The following is a 21,947-nucleotide window of genomic DNA, read 5'->3' as shown; positions in this document are numbered from 1 at the left end:
TAAACAAATTACATTATCGGCACACCATGACAAAAAACAATAAACAGGTTCATAAGTGAAACCACCTGTCTGATAAGAATCATATGGTGCTTAACGTTTCTTAATAAAATGCAGCTTTATAGCTAAAATATATATATTGCTTAGTCACAAACAAAAATAGAAAATATTTGCCGAAGTTACATAGAAGATCTACAAAAATAAACGTGGTAGTACAATAGTTATAACTTATAAACAAGAAATTAATAAATAACTTTAATACCTCTGCAGCTGAAGATGTGCAAGTCCTTATGTAGACTGCTCACTGACAAACCGTTAAGTAACGTAAAGAGTTCGTCTTAAGGTGAGGCAATTATACACAGACGATGCAGCCCAACATCGTCTGTGCGCTTGATGTATTCGGCTTTTCCCATCGAAAGCACTTCGCACGTGCGACATAGGTTGAACAGAACTCACTGTTTCGAAATATTGTAGAATATACATAAATCACCCTCGGGTATCGTTGTACACGAAAAACGAAACCCCGAGTACCTATATTTAATAAAAAAGGGATTTATGCCATTGCGTGACAATAATCGCTACAGAATATTTTCAGTCGTAGCTACTCCAATCAGACCTTCTCTTCCACGCAAAGTCACTCGTCGATCGAAAACAAGTGACTTTCTTTGATTTATAAGAACTTATTTCATTAGCTATATGGAATACATGTTCATAAAACAAGAAGGAAATAATATCGCAAACAGTCACGGTTGAACAGAGAGTTACTAAATAGTCTCCCGTGGTTTGCAATGATGACACCATCACCAATTTACAGTATTTCTCTCGCAAAGGAATATTTTATAAGTGGGGAAACTGATTATAATCATATCTCTGTATGCAGATTTCCTGGTGAAAATAGTATTGAATTTACAAAAGCTTGGAACTGTCTTATTATCAAGATAAGCGAGACATTGAAACCGCAGTATCTTAATGTATTATTTAGTACAAAATTTCGAGCTCTTTAATGTGATCATTTATGGCGATATTAATGACTTGTTAGTCTTTCATTTTATGATTCATGCTTTAAAGTATTTTAAGTTTGATGCAATACTAATTATGAACATTTTTATAAACAATTTTAAAGAAATAAGAGCAGGAAATTATACCATGCTTATGCAAACATAACAAACGTTTCTGAAAAATTACATTATAACCAGTTTAAAGGAAGCAACTGGTTAAGGATTTCGCGAGGTAGTCCGGAGTATACCGTCTCTGTAAAACACGCGATAGAGACAAACCAAAGGCATCTTTGGTTTACCGATTTATTTAGTTATTAATTACGTATCAAATCTCTCTTATCTTAATCTTTGTCTCTTTATCTTTCTTTCACTCTCACTAACTCTTCTGTCCCTCTCTCTGTATTTGGCTCCCTCTCCCTCTCTTTCTCTCATTGTCTGTCTTGGTCTTCTGTCTGTATGTCTTTCTTTCTTAAAGTTTCCAAATTGATCAATGTCAGTTATTATAAATTCAAAGAGTTGCTGGAGAATAATTTTATTGAAACCCTCAGTGATTTTTCCTTTGGAAAGAGTTATTTCGGGTTACCTTTTCTTGTCAAGGGTGAATACTATATATATAATCATTATAGCAAGTGTTTATGGTCATATATTCATTTAACGTGTCATGAGATATCGATTTGTCGACATGCTGAAAGTTTATGACTTGATTATTGATTTGGGATATATTTAAATTCAAGATTTGTCAGGTAACTTACCTCACGCAGTTTTCACTCTTGAATTGAATGCGTAATAAAATTTACATATGCGTGCAAAACAGAGCATGCAAAAAAAAAATTCTCATTCGTTTATCAACAATGTGATTTCAAACTTCTTAGAGGTGTGGTTTCTCCAAGATCACAGCGACTTGCCATACACACAGCAGCATCGAAAGAAGCAACTGTTGTGACCTTATTCTAACTGTGAGTAAATGAAATTAAGGTGCACGCACTCACACAGAGAAACACACACAGACAGACACATAGACACACACAGGTCTCTCTCTCTCTCTCTCTCTCTCTCTCTCTCTCTCTCTCTCTCTCTCGATATATATGAGAGAGAGAAAACATACTGACTGGAAGGATAGTTGTTTTAAGATCCTCGCTCAAATCGGCGATTTATTTATATGTTCTTGTGAAGATTTTATTGGTGTCATAGTGTACATCAGTTTTATTACTGGAATATACTTATTTACTACCTATACCATATTTGATCAAATACTATGGCAGAAGCAAGTTTCTTTTACCGGTCAAAAGTGTTATATGTACCTTAAGCGATTACTATTCTAAAGAAATTGAAAAATATCTACCAATTTGTCTTTCTAATCCAGGGAAAGCACCAATGCATTTTATTCCATAATAAAAATTGAAAACATTCACGTTTAAACTCGTACAATTGCAGTTCATCGATTCGTTACAATTTCATAATTCGTCCTTGGACAAGTTAGTGAGCTATTTAGCAGTTGACAACTTTAATATTACTAGTGAGTATTGAGCCACCAACACTTGACTTGTTATCGAGAAACTGAGTTTATCACCACGACTACATATCCGATGAGTATCATCATCATCATCATCATCATCATCATTATTATTATTATTATTATTATTATTATTATGCCACTTCATTGCATGGAGTAGACTCCAGAGGCAGAAATTGGTTAACCAGAGATTAAACGATCATTCATTCTTTTCATAAAATGTAATCCAGTTGTGAAAATTTCAAATGGTGCATGTTTTCCAATTTTCCTTGATTCCGTTAGATGCAAAAGTAAAGGAAAAGATGCATGTCAACAAGTTAACAATCGACACAGGTGGAAATGTTGACCAACACTGTATACGAAACACGTTCTTTTGTACAGACGACCGAGGAATTCATCCAGGATATATATGACTATGGTTGGATTATCTCTGGGAAAGATGTGACATAATCACGAAACCATAATTTGCATAGGGAATGAAAGCTTATTAGTTTTTTTTCTTTCTGCAATCATTCCGATTTACAACTTTAATTTAATGCAGCAGTAGCTTCGAAATGAAATGGCTACAAATAATCTCCACATCAGTACAACGGTTCCTCTCCAAGGTATAATCTATATCCATTTCCGGCACCATCATATTGAGGGGATGATGTATTTGGGCACAAGAATAGCCTGTTGAATTACATCTTTCAGATATTGCTTTTAGCGGGTGTTATATCGTATCCAAAGTGATAAAAGTAAAGTACTCCTCCTATAAATAAACAAGTATAAATTATACTTAAAATTATAGAAAGGGCCTGACAAAATTTCGTGTGATTTCCAAGATTTAGTAATATGATACAGAATGAAGAATGTAACCTTAAGAGAGGTATATCTTAATTACGATAAGAACAGTGAACAGTCAGACTTCCTGGATCGGGTGATGGAAGTTTATACTTACTTCAATCGCTAGTGTAGAGAAAGAATTAACACGTATATGGCACACAAGAAGGAAGTGATGGACTGGGAAAAAAAGAAAGCTATTATAAGCACTTTATGCCGTCCAATTGATAATCTGATGTCATAGAAAGTTTACGGAATTATGTTTCGCTCCATACAGCATCAGTTTCAGAGATCTCAGATCTCATGCCTCCAGTACTGGTGTTTATTGGAATGATATGGAGTCCAAGAAAACAACAATGCGCATAGGCCACTTTGAGGCCAGGAATATCTCCGTGCATAGAAGAAAGCACACGTCCCGAAGTAGAGTAACACCCTGACCAACTGTTTGAATTTCAGTACGGAAGATAAAAACAGGATATTGTTTGTACCTACCAATAGGCAAATGTTTGTTCATACCCTAAATCAAGCCGGTCATAATTACGTGAAAGCTAATTATGTTGTTACAACATATTGCATTCATTCAGGTTAAATTATTCATATTGCAATCAGAGCGCACATATTATTGCATATAAGTGAGTAAACTAAAAATTGGAAGTGTTAAAAAAAGTGTCGAAAACAGAAAATCCTATTTCCTAATTAAAATATATCTTTAAAAGAAGTTATTCTGGTAATCTCTTGATATGAAAGGTACGACTTAACAGCCATCATGCAGTTAGTTTTTGATACAAGTAGGTCGTACGTACTAATCATTGCATGGCCTTAGAGAAGAATGTAGTCGCAGGTACCCAGCTACCATGGTGTTTTTCATAATACTATCTTCTGATTCTTGCCGCTGAATGATTTTGATAGCAACGTTTTGCAAATACGTTTTATATACTGGTAGTTTAATGTTGAAATATCCTTCTATTTCTTAACTTACGGACACTATCCTGAGTATACTAACAGTCTAGAAAAGTGTTCTTATATAGTTTCAACTAGTGCAGGTGTTGAAGGGGTTCCAACTCTTTTGTAAATGTGCTAAGTTTTGATAAGTTCTTTCTGTGAAAATACCTTCTATCTATCTATATAAACGTTAAAAAAGAGTATCAATGTAGTTGCAGCTTTTGTGGAAATAAGCTCTCTTTGTGTTAGTTTTGCTGTCGTCATCATTGTTTTTTTATTCGTTTATGTGGAAATGTATGAACTGAACTCCATCAATAATATTAAAGTCAGAAAATATTAAGATTTTTATATTCTTTTTCAGATCATGTGCGTGTGGTTTGACTCCAGAATACTTGATTGGATAGAAATAGGTCTGCAAGGTTTGATTGGACTCTACCAGCTTTGCAAAACGTGGTGTGATGAATGTGATAAGTCAAATAGGGTAATTTCGATTGATTTGAAACCAGAAAGCAGCAAAAGTGATCAGCCATGAACTCGTTAATGAATACATATTTGGCAATATTTGCAGAACAGTCATGCTAACATATTTACGTATTTATTTATTGTCTACGTTAAACTGATATTCTAATGCGTTGTGTAGAACATTATTGACTAAAGACGTCAGCCGCTGTCAACAGTCTCTGGCTGAACATATGAAAAGGAAAGAGAGAAAGATTGATCACACTTTCAAAAGCAAATGACTTAGCAAATAAAATCAAAATATCGAATTGCATATATGTCATATTTATTCTTATCCTGCATGCAACAAGTGAAAATAGAAACTAAAATGCCAAAGTAAAATGCTTAAACATAAGACAAAACTGGATATATATATATATATATATATATATATATATATATATATATATATATATATATATATATATATATATAATACAAATAATACTGTCGTACAGGTTAAAGAATTTTTAATTCGTACTCGGGTCCGCAGGTAAACGGCACCCATCCCCTTGCCTGCACACACGATCCCTTATTCCGTCACGACTAAGCACACATTACCAAAATAATTATGTTACTCAATTGGTGTTATATGCTTTCGTGCACAGCAGACACACTCTTGCGACGACCTAGTAAGTAATTCTCATGTATCTGCACAGTCATTCCGGATGCCAATGAAAGAAATCAAGGTATATATAATTAACTATAGAGAATTATTTATATACACCAGACAGAACCGAAATTGCTCTCTCTGGATTTCTATAGAAGAATGTGTGAATCGCATAATTAGTTATTGATGCAAGTATCGAAAAGAGAAAAAGCAACCCAATGCTTTAAAGTCGCATTTCGGTTTTATTTTCCTTGTGGAAGAAATGAGATTTGAATCAAAACACGTACCAACTATGGGTCAGCGTTTTAACGTACATCCAGCTTAAGAGACTTCGTGACACCATGACAAGGCCCCTTAAGTTAGAATCATTTTGAGCACTGAATTCAAACTTATGCTCCAAGCTGTATTTTATAAATTCTTTGAACATGTAAGTAAGCTCAACATATTAACCACATAATCAGCTGAGATTAGAATTCATCAAAGGTCCTTAAAGTAAGTTGCAATAAGACCCAACATCAATGATATGTCTATCATTATAAATATCTACTAAATAAAGTATCAAAATGATCACATCTGTATTTCATGAGCCTCAATCAGGCTTTTACCTCTAAACATGTTCATAATATATGGCCTGTGATTATGCCTAGAGTGAGTCTAGGTCATCGAAATTTAGCTCGCTATAGAGAGACAAATCTTAGATCAGGTCTAACATTTTTGTGTATAACATTTATGTGATTTTAACCTTTTGCAAGTATAGTTACATGATCGCAAAGATTTTTAACTTGATGCTTTGGCTTGAAATTTGTGTTTCATAAATAGCATTATTAGGATCAGTACCTTTTCAACATAAAACAAGAAATTTTAAGTTTTAACAATGAAAGAAGTGCTGGGCCTCAGTGACAAATTTATCACGTACGAGTTCATTATTCTCAATGCAAATTATGCAAAAGACATTAGCTTGAGATATGATCATAAGCCTACCAATTTCAATTAGCGTTTACAGGATTAATATGTGGAAAATGTTTTTGTTGGCCATATGAATCGTAATAAATTAATGAATCATTTCAAATGTCTTAAGTAAGGAGAGATTCATAACATTTTGTTTGGAAAGCTTTTTATACATTTTGAATTAATTGGGGAGCTGGAGGAATAAGAGAGTCCTTTAAAATCTGTACCCAGAACTGCATTAAACGTGTTCTATTCAATATCACCATTCACGTTTAAGCTAATATTGCTGTTGAAAGCAAATGTGTTGATAAATCTAATTTGTTCCCTTTTACGAAAAAATTCCTACGGTAAATAAGAATCCCTCGACGGATTGTTGCTCAACTGGCTGAAAATAACTTCTGAAAATGTGAGATAAGATCATTTCTTGATTTTATCTGCTCGGTATTGAAACTATCTTTGCTAATCTATTAATATTAACACGATGTTCAAAACAGCTGCTGCGGTGAGCATATTGGATGTCGAATTGGCATCATTTTCATTGGGGCCATCAAGCATCACACGAAGCCTTCTGGAAAACCATTTTTGATGTGACTTTCAAAAGAGCCTTAACAGCAACGAGGGTCTCTTTTATTGAATACCCCGTTTACTTTTTGTTCAGCAGTAGCGAGAGCAAGACTTTCATGATAACCACTGTGGTGGCAATATTGGTCATCAAATCAGCCCATTTACATCATGCACCAATTAGGCATCACCAGAAGTCTTTTAGTGGAAACCTCTTGGTGATATGACCATCCATTCAGGAGGACAAGTGATACGATTTTCAAGATGACAACTGTAGTGGGCATACTGGATGTTGGAGCAGCGGCATATTCATTTAACACAAAATATACCATGGGATGAATGTGTCCATATGGTTTCATGGCACTCATCTAAGTATATTAAGTGAAATAGCAGCACCAAACTGTGCTAAAAGATAAAACGATAAATCTGTCAAACCAACAACCAAATGATAACGACTACAATTCGTGCAGTGCATAACATTTAACATAAAACAAATGAAAATGTTTTATCAACCAGTATGTTCAACATGTTTGGCAATTGTACCTTTTAGAAGAGCTGTCTTACATCTCCTCGTTGAAATCCGTTCTGGTCTATGTCTTAATAATTCAAATCTTTACCTTACAAACGGAACGCTTTCACTCTCATCGTCTATGAATCATGATGGTAGAACTTCGTTTGCACCATATTTTGAAGGAATTTCATCCTGCATGCCTAAAGTTGAAATTACATCACGGATTGCCCGTTTTATCAAAACAACTTGTTACTATCATGACATGTCAAGCTAGACACTGTTCAGTAAATATTTGAAACGTAGCATCTTCAAGATTGTTTGCTGAACATATATATGCTCCTGACGATCTGTTAGTGGTTTTTTTTTTAAATAACAGATAGACTATGCATACTTCCCCGGTCTCATGTTCATGCATACTTCTGCACAATTATTCATACACAATTGTAAACCCATGTTTCAGTATTATTACAGCTTGATTTTCTGAATTAACAAATGTTTAATACATATTATCAGTGTTTGTACAAGTTTGGTCTTTCAGCTGTGTCTGAGGTCGGAAATTTGAAAATCATGTTACAAAAGAAAATGAGGACCAGTTGTGTTGTAGCATAGTTTATGTAATCATGCGATTTTTCCTTTTGATACAGTTTCTTGTTATACTTCTAAATAGGCGATGTTTTCTCTGTTATTTTATGTTAAGTCTCTTTGCCAGTAACTTTCTCTGCAAAGCAATTTAACCTCACCAACTGTCCTTTTGTAAATGATTTAGAACTCATTGTCTGTTTTCTTTTTCTGTCTTTGAATTTGTTTGTTTCGATGTTTTTTCAATATTAATCAGTTGTTAAATGGAATAAAAATGAGATATCAAACGCTGATTCAAATGACAGCATAAGAATAGAAACATTCGCGCCATGTGTGTTTTGTGTGCTTATAATGAATTTACATCACTCAAAATTGGTTATGCATGTAGGATGCCATTTTTATTTTTATTTTCCATTATTATAATGTATCCAAATTGTCTTGTGTAAAGCCTCTTGTGATTATTGTATAACTCCCACACTCTTGAACGTATTTCAACATTTTTTATGAGAATTGTAGAAGTTCATGGTTGTTAATTATATTAATTTTATTTTGGAGCACACATCATCCTTCAATCGGTATTAAATTACTCAACGTATTATTTAATAGACGATCTGAAATGGCTAATAACTTAATGTTGAATTTATAAAATGTGTTCAAAAATATCTAGCTATTGCGAGTATTGGGCATAATTTAACAACTTCAATAATCTTCTATTAACGCATTACCCATCTGACATGGCATAACAAACCCCTGCGGGTTACAATAACAACATTTAGACATCGACCTTTTCCAACATTTCAGAAAACGGGTTAAGGAAACATTTCTGCGTTGCAGCAAGCTAGTAGCTAGAAAAATGAGTAAGAATTTCACGGGCATATTTGAACCATTCATTATAAAAAGTAATATGTTTGCATGTTGTCGTATCAAAAGGACGAAACTACACATACTGTATTTAAAATATATCGACCATGTGAAAAATAGTAATAACCCACATTATATCCAAGTGGGACATTTTACCCCACACACACCCCGCCTCCAATAATATGTATTATTGACAGTTTTGCCAATTTTTTTGTTCTTTGCCTTCCTTAATTTTCTAAGAAACGTTTTTTAATTATAATTAGCACTAAATTCAATCAGGTTGACTCTTGTTCTATCCTAGGAATCGGCAAGTTTTGTTTTCATATGTGATTAAATTTAATCTTATTCAACCCTGACCAGTGTCAAGTTGGATTTCATTTCATCTTTTCACAATGTCTTGTTTTAATTTCACATTGCATAGTAATTAAAATCAATGCAGGTCTTGTGACAATGGCTACCTTATCAAATTTGCATTGTATAATTTTGCTCAATTTTGACAAATTAACTCTCTGTAAACTGTACTTAAAAAAGTACAACTTCTTGACCACACGAGCCTATCGCAACTGTAACCCAACTCGAGATGTATTTTTATGTGCAATGCACTTTAAATATAGCAACTACGAGAACTGAGTAAAATAGTTTGAGGAATTTGACAAGATTGTTGGCTAATTCCGCAAAAGGATTGATACTAGCGCCATTTGGAATTTCGATTGACATTCAGCTGTTCCTGAGATGCCGAGGAATTTAATGATCCAGCGTGACAAGGTCCGGTATACTGTCATATACCGTTTGTGAAAACTGACATATGTTTGTTTCCAATATCAGCGTGTACAAATATAACGTGCAGTTAGACAGAGAGAATTGTCTATATATCATTGCTTGGTGAAAACACCAAAATCGTCGATCTGAATGAAGCAAATATGAGCGGCGATATCAGACATATACTGCGTCAAACAATATTAACAAGACTCAGAATAATATTGGCTTCATTTTGATAGCAGTTGTCAGAAAAGGTAAATGAAAAACAGTAGTAAGCACTCGTAATTTTCTGTGTGCAAAGGCAAGGGTGTTATACCGAAAAATATCATAATTGTTCATTGCTTTACTTTGTGTGACATTGCAATGATTTCCCTTTCTTCAAGATGTTAGATGCAATATAATTGAATAAACATGCTATTCGCATGACCGTTTGAAATGCAGTATCAGTCAAGATTTGTGATATTGTCAGATACCTCAGAATTCCTATTATGGACCACAGACTCTTTCCCTATATAATCATGAATATTTCACTGTATAGGATCAATAAACATCACTTTATTATTTTCATTATTATCTACAGACCCTTTCCCTATATTATTATTATCATTATTATTATTATTATTATTATTATTATTATTATTATTATTATTGATTCACAATTAAATCGGAGTATATATATATAATTTCTTATACCAACATTTATCAACGAATGTTAAATCCCTAATTTGATTTTCATAAACTGTTGCAAAATATTAGAATCAGTCAAGGGTTTTTGTTTTATTTTCCAATGCTAACGAACAAGATATATCCTTTGAACTAGATACATTTGACAGGTGAATTAAAAATGTCTTGTCGTCAGGAACTTTTCTCAAGTTCGTATAAAGCAGGGTGTTGTGATGATAATAATAAAGAGGGAATAAAAATCCAGATTCCTGAACTTGTTTGTATTTATATTCAAGCTCCCCGAGTTTTGTTAACTGGTATGACCATAATAGCCTCCTCCTTGCTCTGTATTATTATTATTATTATTATTATTGCTGTTGCTGTTGTATGCATTCCAATCAATTACACATTCTACTGTGCCACACTTTCGGGCTATATTTCGTGCTTAGTTTACATCAGTGACTCTAGAACAATACCAGTGTTGTAAAGGTTTCGACAACGCATCCTTTTATTTAATTTTATGTTGTTCTGTCTCTCGCACGCGTTATCTCTATCAGCCATAACTATGAATATTTTGTTGGACGTATAGCTCATTTCTGGCATTTCTCTGTCTTGTTTTTGATAAAATAATAAACTAAAATGAAAAGACTGATGAAGGATGTACATTCCGTGAGAATAACGAACGTCCAGAGCAAGTGTCATAATGATAATATTAACATTGTCTCGGCTTGATAGCTATCTGGTTTCTCGAACCTAGCTATCGGATATATAACATGCATCATAACAGTTGGACTGATGGGGTCAAATACATTTATCATCATATCTTTATTCAACTATCATCTACCTGTACTATTTTTACAATATATCAAGGAAAAAGAGTCAAGCCAGTATATTCATATCAGTAATAATACACAGGTTATACAAAAATCCACAATTTGAATACATAGTAAATGATTTTTTCAGAGAAGAACATTATAATTTTATGTGATGCTTTTTCACCAAAAGTCTAAATTAAAACTGAATATGCTACCCTACTGGCTAGTGTACAAGAAAGTTATAAAGATATATAATTTCGTGACATAATTTTACAGCGTACCGGATATTTATTAAAGATGAAAAACTTCCTGTTAACTCATTTATCATACCTGCTTGGCCACCATTACGGTAAGTCGGTAAGTCTAATATTGTTGTAAACAATGTTTGCAAATAATAAGTTAAATGCTTCAGATAGATGCAAACCATTGAGAACAATTTCATTTTCTGAAAGTTCGTAACCTTGTTAGTTTTTACGTATTATGAAGTTTGGAAATTTAAAAGAATGAAGAAATGAATATCTTTAAGATTTGATACCACATAAAACGCGAGTGCTAAAGAATAGTAAGAGTGTGCCATTTTGTGGATTCTTTAGATTTGACGTTGTATACCAAAGAATGCAAACAACACAAGCAATACAATGGATTCAGTAGTTTACTAAACGTAATAGAAAATATTTTGAGTGTTGAGCGTGTCTATTTTATTGTAAATTACAGTAACAAGGCATCGGTAATGTTATACATAGACAACATCATCAATTCTGTGTACCAGAGTATGTAATTCATATTAACGATTGGTGTAGTTATTAGAAAATATATTGTCTTTTAACGACTCAGTTAAAACGAAACACTTTCTCCAAGGTTTATGCTGAGCATAATCTTGCGTTTCGAATGTTGCTTAAAATTTCACAAGCATTAGTTACAACAGTTAACTTTGGTGTGATAGTTTTTGAACTATTGAATATCGTACAATTCACCCGAAACAAAATCTATGAGAATGACCTAATTTTAAAATGAAAAGATATGCTAAAGGGAATAAAAAAAGACAAATGAATCTTAGAGTGCTATGTTGTTTCCTTAGTTGTCGGATCGATAAATGGATATATCGACCCATTTTAATAAGGTCAAGACTTCAGTTTAAATAATCGTGTCTCCATCCTTCACCTTGGATGCCAAGATTGTAACTACACCTTAGCCTAAAATGAACCGTTTGTGTTTGACAAGAAGCTTGTCAGCAAGCAGTGGTAAAAAGGGCATTACAACGTATTATTCTAGTGTAACAACGAGAGCTCGCAAAATAAATTACCAAGTCTGGATCAATTACCGGGTCTGGATCAATAGCAATTGTCCCGAGTAAATAATGTATTTGATGATTCAAAACCATCGTGACTAAAGTTAATAATTCCCACCTACGTTTGTCCGAATGGCATTTCAACATTAGCGTTTGTTTTAAAAAGACATATTAATCTTTCCTGCATCTATGTATCTATCTATCTGTCTATCTATCTACCTATCTATCGATCGTTCTATATATCTATCTATCTAATAAATAGAAAAATAACTGCATCGCTTAAAGAACAAATCCTTATCGATACACTGCATTTTACAAGCGGTATTATCTCTTGGTCCTCCTCACAAGTATGTTAAACTGAATATTATGTTCCCTTTTAAACTCTTGATATCAGTAACCATGAATAGAAAACCAAATCAACAAGGGGGTTTATATGAAGACATTATGTTTGTCTCTTTGGTTACAAACGTGATTACTTCAGCTTTACTTGTCATATTGCATCATTTTATTTTTACTCTGTTAGAATAGTTCGACATCTATTATATTATTTTTCATCAAGTGTATCATTCACACACGGTATGAATCAGCCTGTTTCTCATTACTTTGTTCCCAAGCCACCAGTGGGGTTCATTTCCTGCAACAAATTAAAGAAAACAAATGAAACCCTTACTTACATAATTATGCATGATATTGTAAAGTACGAAAACAAAACGAAATCTATAGGAATGAAAGGAGCTGATTTTTTATTTGTTAATTGTAGAATAACTTCATGTTATCGTTTTAGTATATATACATGTATGTATGAACGTATGTATGTATGTACGTATGTATGTATGCATACATGTGTGTATGTATTTATTATGCATGTATGCATGTATGTATGTATGTAAACATAAAATATATGTTTAAGTATTTAGCAATCAAAGAATTTAGTACCAATATATAATGATGTATTTTTATTTGATTTTACTTTTCCAAAGTATAATACTTTATTTCTTCAATATGTTTAAATACAATATGTGTTAGATATTTGCTTATTGTATGCTGCAGTTTTATTTATGTAAGTTATCGAAGTTTCTTAATTTAAATTCTGTGTTTCATATTTGCTCATATAGACAAACGTGTGATTCGTACAAAGATATACTACTTACTTGAAATTCATTACTTGATTCCGTAATGGGGTTCTTTCTGTTTACATATAAGGCATTTTGTTTCCCATATTTGATTTTTACAGAATTGCGAACCTGGGAGTAAAACAGTAAGACATAAATTCTAGGATAATTTACTTTTGTAAAGGAACAAACTAGAAGTGCACGTTGCATTAACAGATGTTTTCCTTCGAACATATAAACCATATGTATCTCAGAGAAAAAAAAGTACACTATAAAGTGTTTCAATAAATTAGTAGAAAGTGTATATGTACATATACACTTTCTACTAATTTATTTAAGATATATATATATATATATATATATATATATATATATATATATATATATATATATATATATATATATGTGTGTGTGTGTGTGTGTGTGTGTGTGTGTGTGTGTGTGTGTGTGCTATCAAAATGTAAGGTATTAAAAACAAATAATCTGTCAACTTGAAAAATTCCATCGTCTGATAGACTGAACATAAATTTATATTCACATTCACGATCACTACTTATAATGTAATATATGAAAACAGAGTGATTCAGAAAGTGGTAACGATAACATTCTTTCTGAATTCGTACTTCAAAACAATTGAAAATCGCTAACCTCTGATTAAAATACAAATTACATGCAACAAATGAAGGGATTTTCTAACTACTATTAATGTACAGAGAAACCCTACAAATGTAACATAAAAAATAATTCTCTTTAACGGTCGGTGTCCTATAAGGAAAAAATGGGGTGGGGTGCGTTGCACCGTTTGGTCAGTTTAAATGTGTCTTTCGTCAATACAACACGTTAACTTTTTGTGCTGCTAGGATATTAAATGTACCCGACGCAGCCAGTTAGAGATGATTCTTAACAGTTGACTGTCCATTTGTCCAAAAACTCAGGAAACTGCTATTCAGCAAACTAAGTGAATACTTAACTGATAATGAGACTATTACTGGGTGTACTGTTTAATAGCAAATTTACCACCTGCCTGTATTAGTTGGCTACGTAGTGGGAAATTATTTAGACGCCTGTTCATTGACGCACGAGAGCGCTCAAAAGGCGTTTTGGTATTGCATATTGCTTGCTATTTGCGGGATAAGCATGTTCTATATATTCTAATATTCATAACTCATGCATTGGAGGTATTTCTACTTAAGATCGTCTGAAATTAAACGCGAATAAACAATATGAAATTACATTGATTAAATAACAGAGAAATGTCAAATGGGCAATGCATGATACTATATAGACAATGTCATTACCGTTAAGATAAAAGAGAAAAAGGAAATAATAAAGTAGCCATACAATTCACAATGATTATGAATATATTATAATCTTACGAAATTATCATAATCTATAACCTGACCCATTTACTATAATTGAAATTTGTACACGTAAAAAAACTACTTTGCATATGGTCAACAATGAAGTAATACATAAGCGCAGATATAAGAAACAAAACTGATGACAAAACATCTTGCACTTGTTTATCTTCCTGGTGAATAAATGCAATATACAAAATAAAAAGCCATAATTATGACATAACTTTGTTATTTTAGCTCATTGATATACCATCCACATTATGATTAAATTAGTGCTAGTCGTAAATAGCAAACAATCAATACCTGCTATCGGAAAAACAGATCAGTAATACACGTATTATTTGTTCTTGCAAAATTATCAATAATAGCCTAATTTGTTTAGAGGAAGAAAAAAAAAACACGAACCATTGTATATATATATATATATATATATATATATATATATATATATATATATATATATATATATATATAAGCAGGATAAGGACTTACTTCAACTGTACAATATATTTGTCATTTCGCTTTGTTTCTATTCCACATTAATTTCCACGTAACGGTACGCGCATAGCTTAGCGTTCATGTTAATGGAGTAGCGAACCATGTGTTTATAACGATCTACTTTCTTCATAAAATCCAACTTTCGTGTTTAAATCATAAGTGTGTAGTATATTAATTTAATCAAAGCAAAATAGTAACTGAAAAAAGAAAGCAACTTATCAAAAATTGCAATGGTGAATGTAAATAGGCACAAAAGGAATACAACTACATTTTGTAACAGACTCACTCGTCAGGGGTTCATTCACAATTGCTTGTAGTAAATCGGAACTCCGTTGAAAGGGAACTACGTGTATTTGTATGTGACATAAATAATATATATATATATATATATATATATATATATATATATATATATATATATATATATATATATATATATATATATATATATATATATATATATATATAATGTACACTATCAATGATATACCACTCGTTTCCTTTTGATGAAAACTTATGCATATCGTGGTATATCACTGATGCAGCGTACACACTATATAAATGTATATGTAAATGCAAATCACTAATTAATAAATATCACTCTTGGTCTTGATCTCCGACTGAAGATTTGTGTCTGGACAAATATTGTGAATACTGCTAAATTAAAGTTGGATTAGTCTTCTTTTAAAAGAGCTTACAGTTCTCATTATAATACACTACATAGAGTATCACTTGAGTATTCACTGGTGGTCATATAATTTTATATTTGAGGTAAAAGTCAGAGATGACTGGCATACATATTCATGAATTTTTCATTCCACGGCTTGTGACATAGTGCAGAGTGTTCATTAAAACATCGATCAATGCATCATATGTAAAAGCTTAATATAAAACTCTTCCTAAATAGTCAAATAAGTTATAAAGTTCAGAGGCCATAATCCAAAACCTGAAAACCTCTTGCAAGTGCAATACTTCGCTTTTGAGATAGTCTATTGAATTTTCGCTCTTTACGTTTGCATAACCTTGACGTTGTCGATTGTGAGCTGAGTTATTTGTGGCGCGTCACTGTAGAATGATCACTTTATTCATTGATTATATGCAAAGTATGCCATGAAACTGCAGTTTGTGAAAGCATATAATTGCTTATAAAATTATCGCATTTCATTCCATAATAATTGCTATTTAGTAAACGAAAAGCCTACTCAGCATTTTGTCTAAATGTTAATTATCTTAAATTTTCACGTATCCATGTTATTCTCAGACTTAATATGAAACTCACCGTTTTATTCCCCACGCAATGGAATAAGAAAACAAACAGTCCCTGGAAGGACAAAAATGAATTAATTAATATGCCACATACGTTAAAATTTGAATGGCTTTCAAAGCGTTGGTATAAATTAATTTGAAACAGCAGCAACATTTGTATATCAAATTGTAATCTAACATGGCTCATTTGTACACATATATAAACACTATTTTACCTGTATGCCATCGATTATATCGATTAATGATTAATATCCGCTGATTAAGCATTAGCTACGAAAGAAAATGTTAATAATATCCGTTCTCTAAATGAATTTAACATGGATCACAGATTCATCGCAGTCCTTTCTGCGTTACATGTTTATACCTCCGCTATCTGATGCATATGGGACAAAATACGCAGAAATCTCGAGCGAGAGAGAAAAGGAAAATATGGACTTGATGAAACTATCGAATCAGAACTTACACTAAGTAACCTACAGAAATATGGTTCCTAATAACTGTATGTGTATTTTCCTTGGGATTTATATACAGTGTTCATAATATAAATGATACAAATATACAATAGCAAGTCTACATCATACTGTAAATTTCTTGGTTAGGAGGCATACATACTGCAACTTATTTAATGCATGCTTTTGTTTTTGTTCATTTATAAATTTCGTAAACCAATAATTAGGTTCTAGGTACAGATTATTTGTATATATGAAAACGCCCGAAGGACGAACCCGTTTCCCCGTCGCCCCGTCTCTCTCTCTCTCTCTCTCTCTCTCTCTCTCTCTCTCCTTTATACCTGTGTAAAACGACGATGTCTCTGGAAATATGAATGATGGTAAAACGAATCTACCAATGCAATGAGAAAAGAGAGACAGAGAGATGGAAACGTTTTATAAAAACAGTACTATAGTTCGTAGTAATGTCAATTAAAGCAGATTAATATTCATCATTTCGCATAGTATTTATGATGTATCTTCGATATACCAGTCGTTATATAAATCTTTCAATAAAAGGAAACTCAGAATAGCCTCGCTTCCTTCTAAAGGAAAGCATTTTACGTCTCGTAGTATATCATTGGTCTATAATATATATATATATATATATATATATATATATATATATATATATATATATATATATATATGAATACACATATTGCTTTCGGGTCATAAATTGTCTTTCTTTTTCATCTCTTGCGTAACAAGGGGGTAGAACAAAGAATATGCGATAATTTCGTTATAATGAAGTAATAATGACCATGTATATCAATACCTGGAAGGAATTAAATATGCAGAAAAGATATTGGAACACCAATAGGTGATCGTTGACGGAGAAGATGCCAAGTGCCCACGTGACTCCTGTAAGTGGCAACAGTACCACAAGGGCTCTTACACTTGCTCTGAAATCAGTTTTTAGAGAAAGAACAGCGTTTTAATTTATTTATGCTAACATTATTAGCATTATAAAGTTCGAGTCATGAGGACATGAGATATTGTTTTGAAAACAGTAGAAATGTTTATATAAACATGTATATTACTAGTGTAAGAGTCCAGTTATATGAATTTAGTTTAACTAAAGTACTTAACACTATGATGTAATTGGTGCATTTGAAAGCATAAACTTGAATACGTAGGGATGATACTGAATATATAGGAAATCTCCTAATTAGGAAATAATGTGCTCGTTCATATTCCTGCATATTTGTTGATTTTTCAACGAACATTAATGTTGCGTCAGGCCGTTTGCTACATCATGCATGCGTCTTTCAATTATTTTAAAGAATACTTATCTTATAAGTTGCGAGATAAAATAGTTATCCAGTACTTTTGCCTTGATACCACGGATTATGGGAGAAAATGCCGCAAAAGTTTAGGAAGACATGGTACCATTGGTACAAAAACATTAATATATATTTTTATTGAAAAATAATTAGACGGATGCAGAGACGTGACAAAAAGATTATGAAACAAACTTGAATTAACAGCATTTCTCTATATTAAATTAGAACGACGGGGTTATGAAATTTTGCTATTTCTTTACGTTGCTTAGTGGGAGACAACATGAAAAAGTGTTTCCCCATTACTTAGTGATAGTATTTTCTATATATTATAACAACATAATATGCAGTTGCTTGACATAATATTTGCGCAACAATGTTTGTGACCTATGTCTTTATGTATATTGTACAATATTTCGAAACCGTGAGTTCGGTTTATCCTATGCTGCACGTGCGAAGCGCTTTCGATGGGAAAAACCGAATACTTCCACGCACAGACGACGTATGCTACATCGTCTGTGTATAACTGCCTCAGCGTAAGACTTAATATTCATAATTACAGAACGTCTTATCAGTGAGCAGTCTACTTAAAGGACTTGCACGTTTTCCGCTGTAGAGGTATTTGAGTTATTTTTTAATTTCTTGTGTGTACGTTATGCCTATTGTACTAGTACATTATTTTTGTATAGCTTCGGCATACGTAGTATACTGCACACATTTTCTATTCTTGTTTGTGACTTATCAAGAGCTTTATATTAGTAATAAAATAGCATTTTATTAAGAAATATTTAGTAGAATAGGATTGTTATTGGATACAGATAGGTTCACTTCTGAACCTGTATATAGTTTTGTAATGTCGTGCCGATAATGCAATTTGTATAGCTTACCGTATATAACGTCATTATGTGTTATCGCATATGCCGTGTGATGCATAGTACACGATGTTAGATGTATTTTATGCTGATCGGATTAAACGTGGTACCACCTGTAGAGCTAACCAAAGCAGCTGTAAAGCTGAACCATAACATTCGTAGACCTGATTGAACGGTGTTGCTCGTCGAGTAGGAGGTGATCGGGCGTTGCTGACCGATTGGTGGGCGCCGATTGCTTGATTGACCAAGGAATTGAATAGTGGTCGGCGACTGCCAGGAATACTGACTACTTGACTGACCAGTGTGACTGGTAGCCAAAGGTGCTGGTGACGGAGTGCGTAACTCCATACATGTAATCTTTTAGCCGTGGGCTAATGTTGAGGTTTGTAATACCCAGTGTTATGGGATTGTAAAGATATTTTGTATGATATATGTCCCTTTGTTTTCATCATTTTACTATCTGAGTAAAATAACTCATTGTTCACTATTTTAATGAATTCATTTGTACCATTTGAGCAAAGCACGTAAAGTCATTTATTTGTATTTTCATTTGTGACATTATTAGGTTAATGTATCCGATATTTGGATCGTATACACGTATGTATTATTTATAAATTTTTTTTCTCATTCAAGTCATTCATAATTAAACATTGTATTTGTATCACCATTAATAGTATTCTGTTATGAATCCGAAGTCCAGTCCAGTTATCTTGTTACATTTATACCACGATATAGTGTCCATATATTCGCCGTCATTAATCTGTTTCGTATCAAACCCATCTAGTGAAGCCTAGAATGATAATTAAATTAATGTACGATATACGAAAATTGTTTAGTCAGTTTGTATCGAATGCAAAGCAGAAAATTTCTTCGTCAAATATATTGGTACACATGTTTCTCGGCTACTACCTGGCCCTTTCTTGCTTCGTCTTTGAAACTTGTGTTGAAGTGCTGAGCATCTTCCTTATAGTGATGCCAATTATGATTACATTGATCTACAAAAGGTATGAAGGCATGAATAAATATAATGAAAAATGCCGTGTACAATACATATTTGCTAAATTAAACTACATTCTTGTCAAATGTTGCATGTCATGTAAAGTTCTCCAACGTTACTGAGAAAATTTCCTACGATTTGACAAAGGCATTGCATGTGATAGATCCATATATCCGTAGATTATTGTATTAGGTCTCAGAAACAAAGGAACGAATACATTAAATATGCAATATGTACATCATAAAGATAAAATAAAGGTACGGAATCCGTTTAAATTAATCCTGATACATAATTTCATTCAAAATATCTTTCATGGTACTTTATATAGTAGTAGCGAGACCATCATAAGAAACAAGATCTATCTAACAACACTCATCTACTAGCAACAATGCAAAATATTAGTTTGAAGTCAGTCATACTACTGTGATAACAAAACTTCAAGTAGTAATGTTCGAATTTAGCTGAGGCGTCATATCTAATGAATGTGACAAAAAAACTTGTTTTTTTAATAATGACATCTACTTACGAAAATAATTAGTGACGCTGGACCGGCAAAAGCCCATATAATTCCATCTTTGACAGATAGCCAACAACTGCCAAAATAAATGCATATGATTGCAGATTTGTTAATGAAATAAAACTTATACAGACATATTAATATGTACCATTTTACCTATCTTACCTAAACATATATCTTTAAATGAACCAATAATGGGGTCATACCTATGCACGAAATACAGTCTTGTCCTGTGAATACTAAGCAACCGTTCTGTGAAGTAATGTAGGCATCAGCTTTTGCATAAGATATAAATCAAGAAACTGTAAGAAAAAAAGCAGAATAAAACAGAATTTGTTGCCAGAGTATATATATATATATATATATATATATATATATATATATATATATATATATATATATATATATAGAGAGAGAGAGAGAGAGAGAGAGAGAGAGAGAGAGATTCACGAATATGTATGCCCTAAGTTAAATGCATAAAAATATTAATTAATAACAAATACTATGTCATAAGAAACTATATCCTAATTCAATTTTTTACATAATGAACATTTTGAAAGACAATTGAACATACAAGCTTTCGTTTCCATATCCATTAAGACGGGTGATTCCAAGCGAAGCCCCAACGATTATCATTGGGATCACTGAAAGATGAGAAGAATAAAAATATTGTACATTATATGGCATGAAAGCAATCAGTATAAGCGGTGCTCTAGACTCATTTGTCTATTGTTTTTCGATACCTTTTTCAGAAACAAGGAAACACAATTTTCATAATGTTTTGCATTGACATTTATGGTACCTCGCGAATTTAAACATCTTATAATGGGGATAACATGACGGTTCAAATTGTTGTTTACAATATATAATTATGAAGTATTTGAATAAGAAATGTATGCTTTCTTACACCATCCAAGTGGTAGCAACCATTGCAGGTAGGATCTGGTTGGGAAAACATACAATACAGATACAGCTATCCATATTCCTTGAACAAACATGAGGAAGAAAACGGTCAAGAAGAAGTAGTGTAGTAGGGCCGCAATTACTATACAAACAACCTGAAATAAAGCATAAAATCACTTTGTATCTGGAAGCAAATGTTTAGATATTAATCTTAGCATTTTAAGAATGCCCCAATCCCCACCCCTACGTGCTTTCTTAAGACAAAATCGACATTATGTTTTGGTAAGT

The 21,947-nt window shown here is 32.6% G+C and overlaps 1 protein-coding gene and 1 long non-coding RNA gene across 3 annotated transcripts in view; one reads left to right on the top strand and one right to left on the bottom strand.

Annotated features, from left to right (window-relative positions):
• The first annotated feature begins 1,787 nt into the window (after positions 1-1,787).
• LOC149774393 (uncharacterized) lies at positions 1,788-5,039 on the top strand. Its single transcript, XR_016416871.1, has 2 exons — positions 1,788-1,951; positions 4,634-5,039. It is a non-coding gene; the product is annotated as an uncharacterized LOC149774393 (long non-coding RNA).
• Positions 5,040-11,072: 6,033 nt separating this feature from the next.
• LOC149774392 (adhesion G protein-coupled receptor L3-like) overlaps positions 11,073-21,947 on the bottom strand; it is a 63,043-nt gene continuing 52,168 nt past the window's right edge. For both annotated transcript variants that reach the window (XM_089945333.1, XM_089945334.1), the window contains 8 exons: positions 21,664-21,814; positions 21,331-21,400; positions 20,766-20,832; positions 20,152-20,237; positions 17,866-17,992; positions 16,613-16,654; positions 13,517-13,609; positions 11,073-12,999 (listed from right to left, as the gene is read on the bottom strand). In XM_089945333.1, the coding sequence (XP_089801459.1) occupies positions 12,964-12,999; positions 13,517-13,609; positions 16,613-16,654; positions 17,866-17,992; positions 20,152-20,237; positions 20,766-20,832; positions 21,331-21,400; positions 21,664-21,814 (672 nt within the window). In that variant the 3' untranslated portion in view covers positions 11,073-12,963. The remainder of the gene's footprint in view (positions 13,000-13,516; positions 13,610-16,612; positions 16,655-17,865; positions 17,993-20,151; positions 20,238-20,765; positions 20,833-21,330; positions 21,401-21,663; positions 21,815-21,947) is intronic.

The sequence above is a fragment of the Sinohyriopsis cumingii genome, unplaced genomic scaffold (assembly GCF_028554795.1).
Source record: "Sinohyriopsis cumingii isolate HCF-2022 unplaced genomic scaffold, ASM2855479v2 utg000233l, whole genome shotgun sequence".
Lineage (NCBI taxonomy): Eukaryota > Metazoa > Mollusca > Bivalvia > Unionida > Unionidae > Sinohyriopsis > Sinohyriopsis cumingii.
This window is presented reverse-complemented; position numbering and strand designations above follow the sequence as displayed.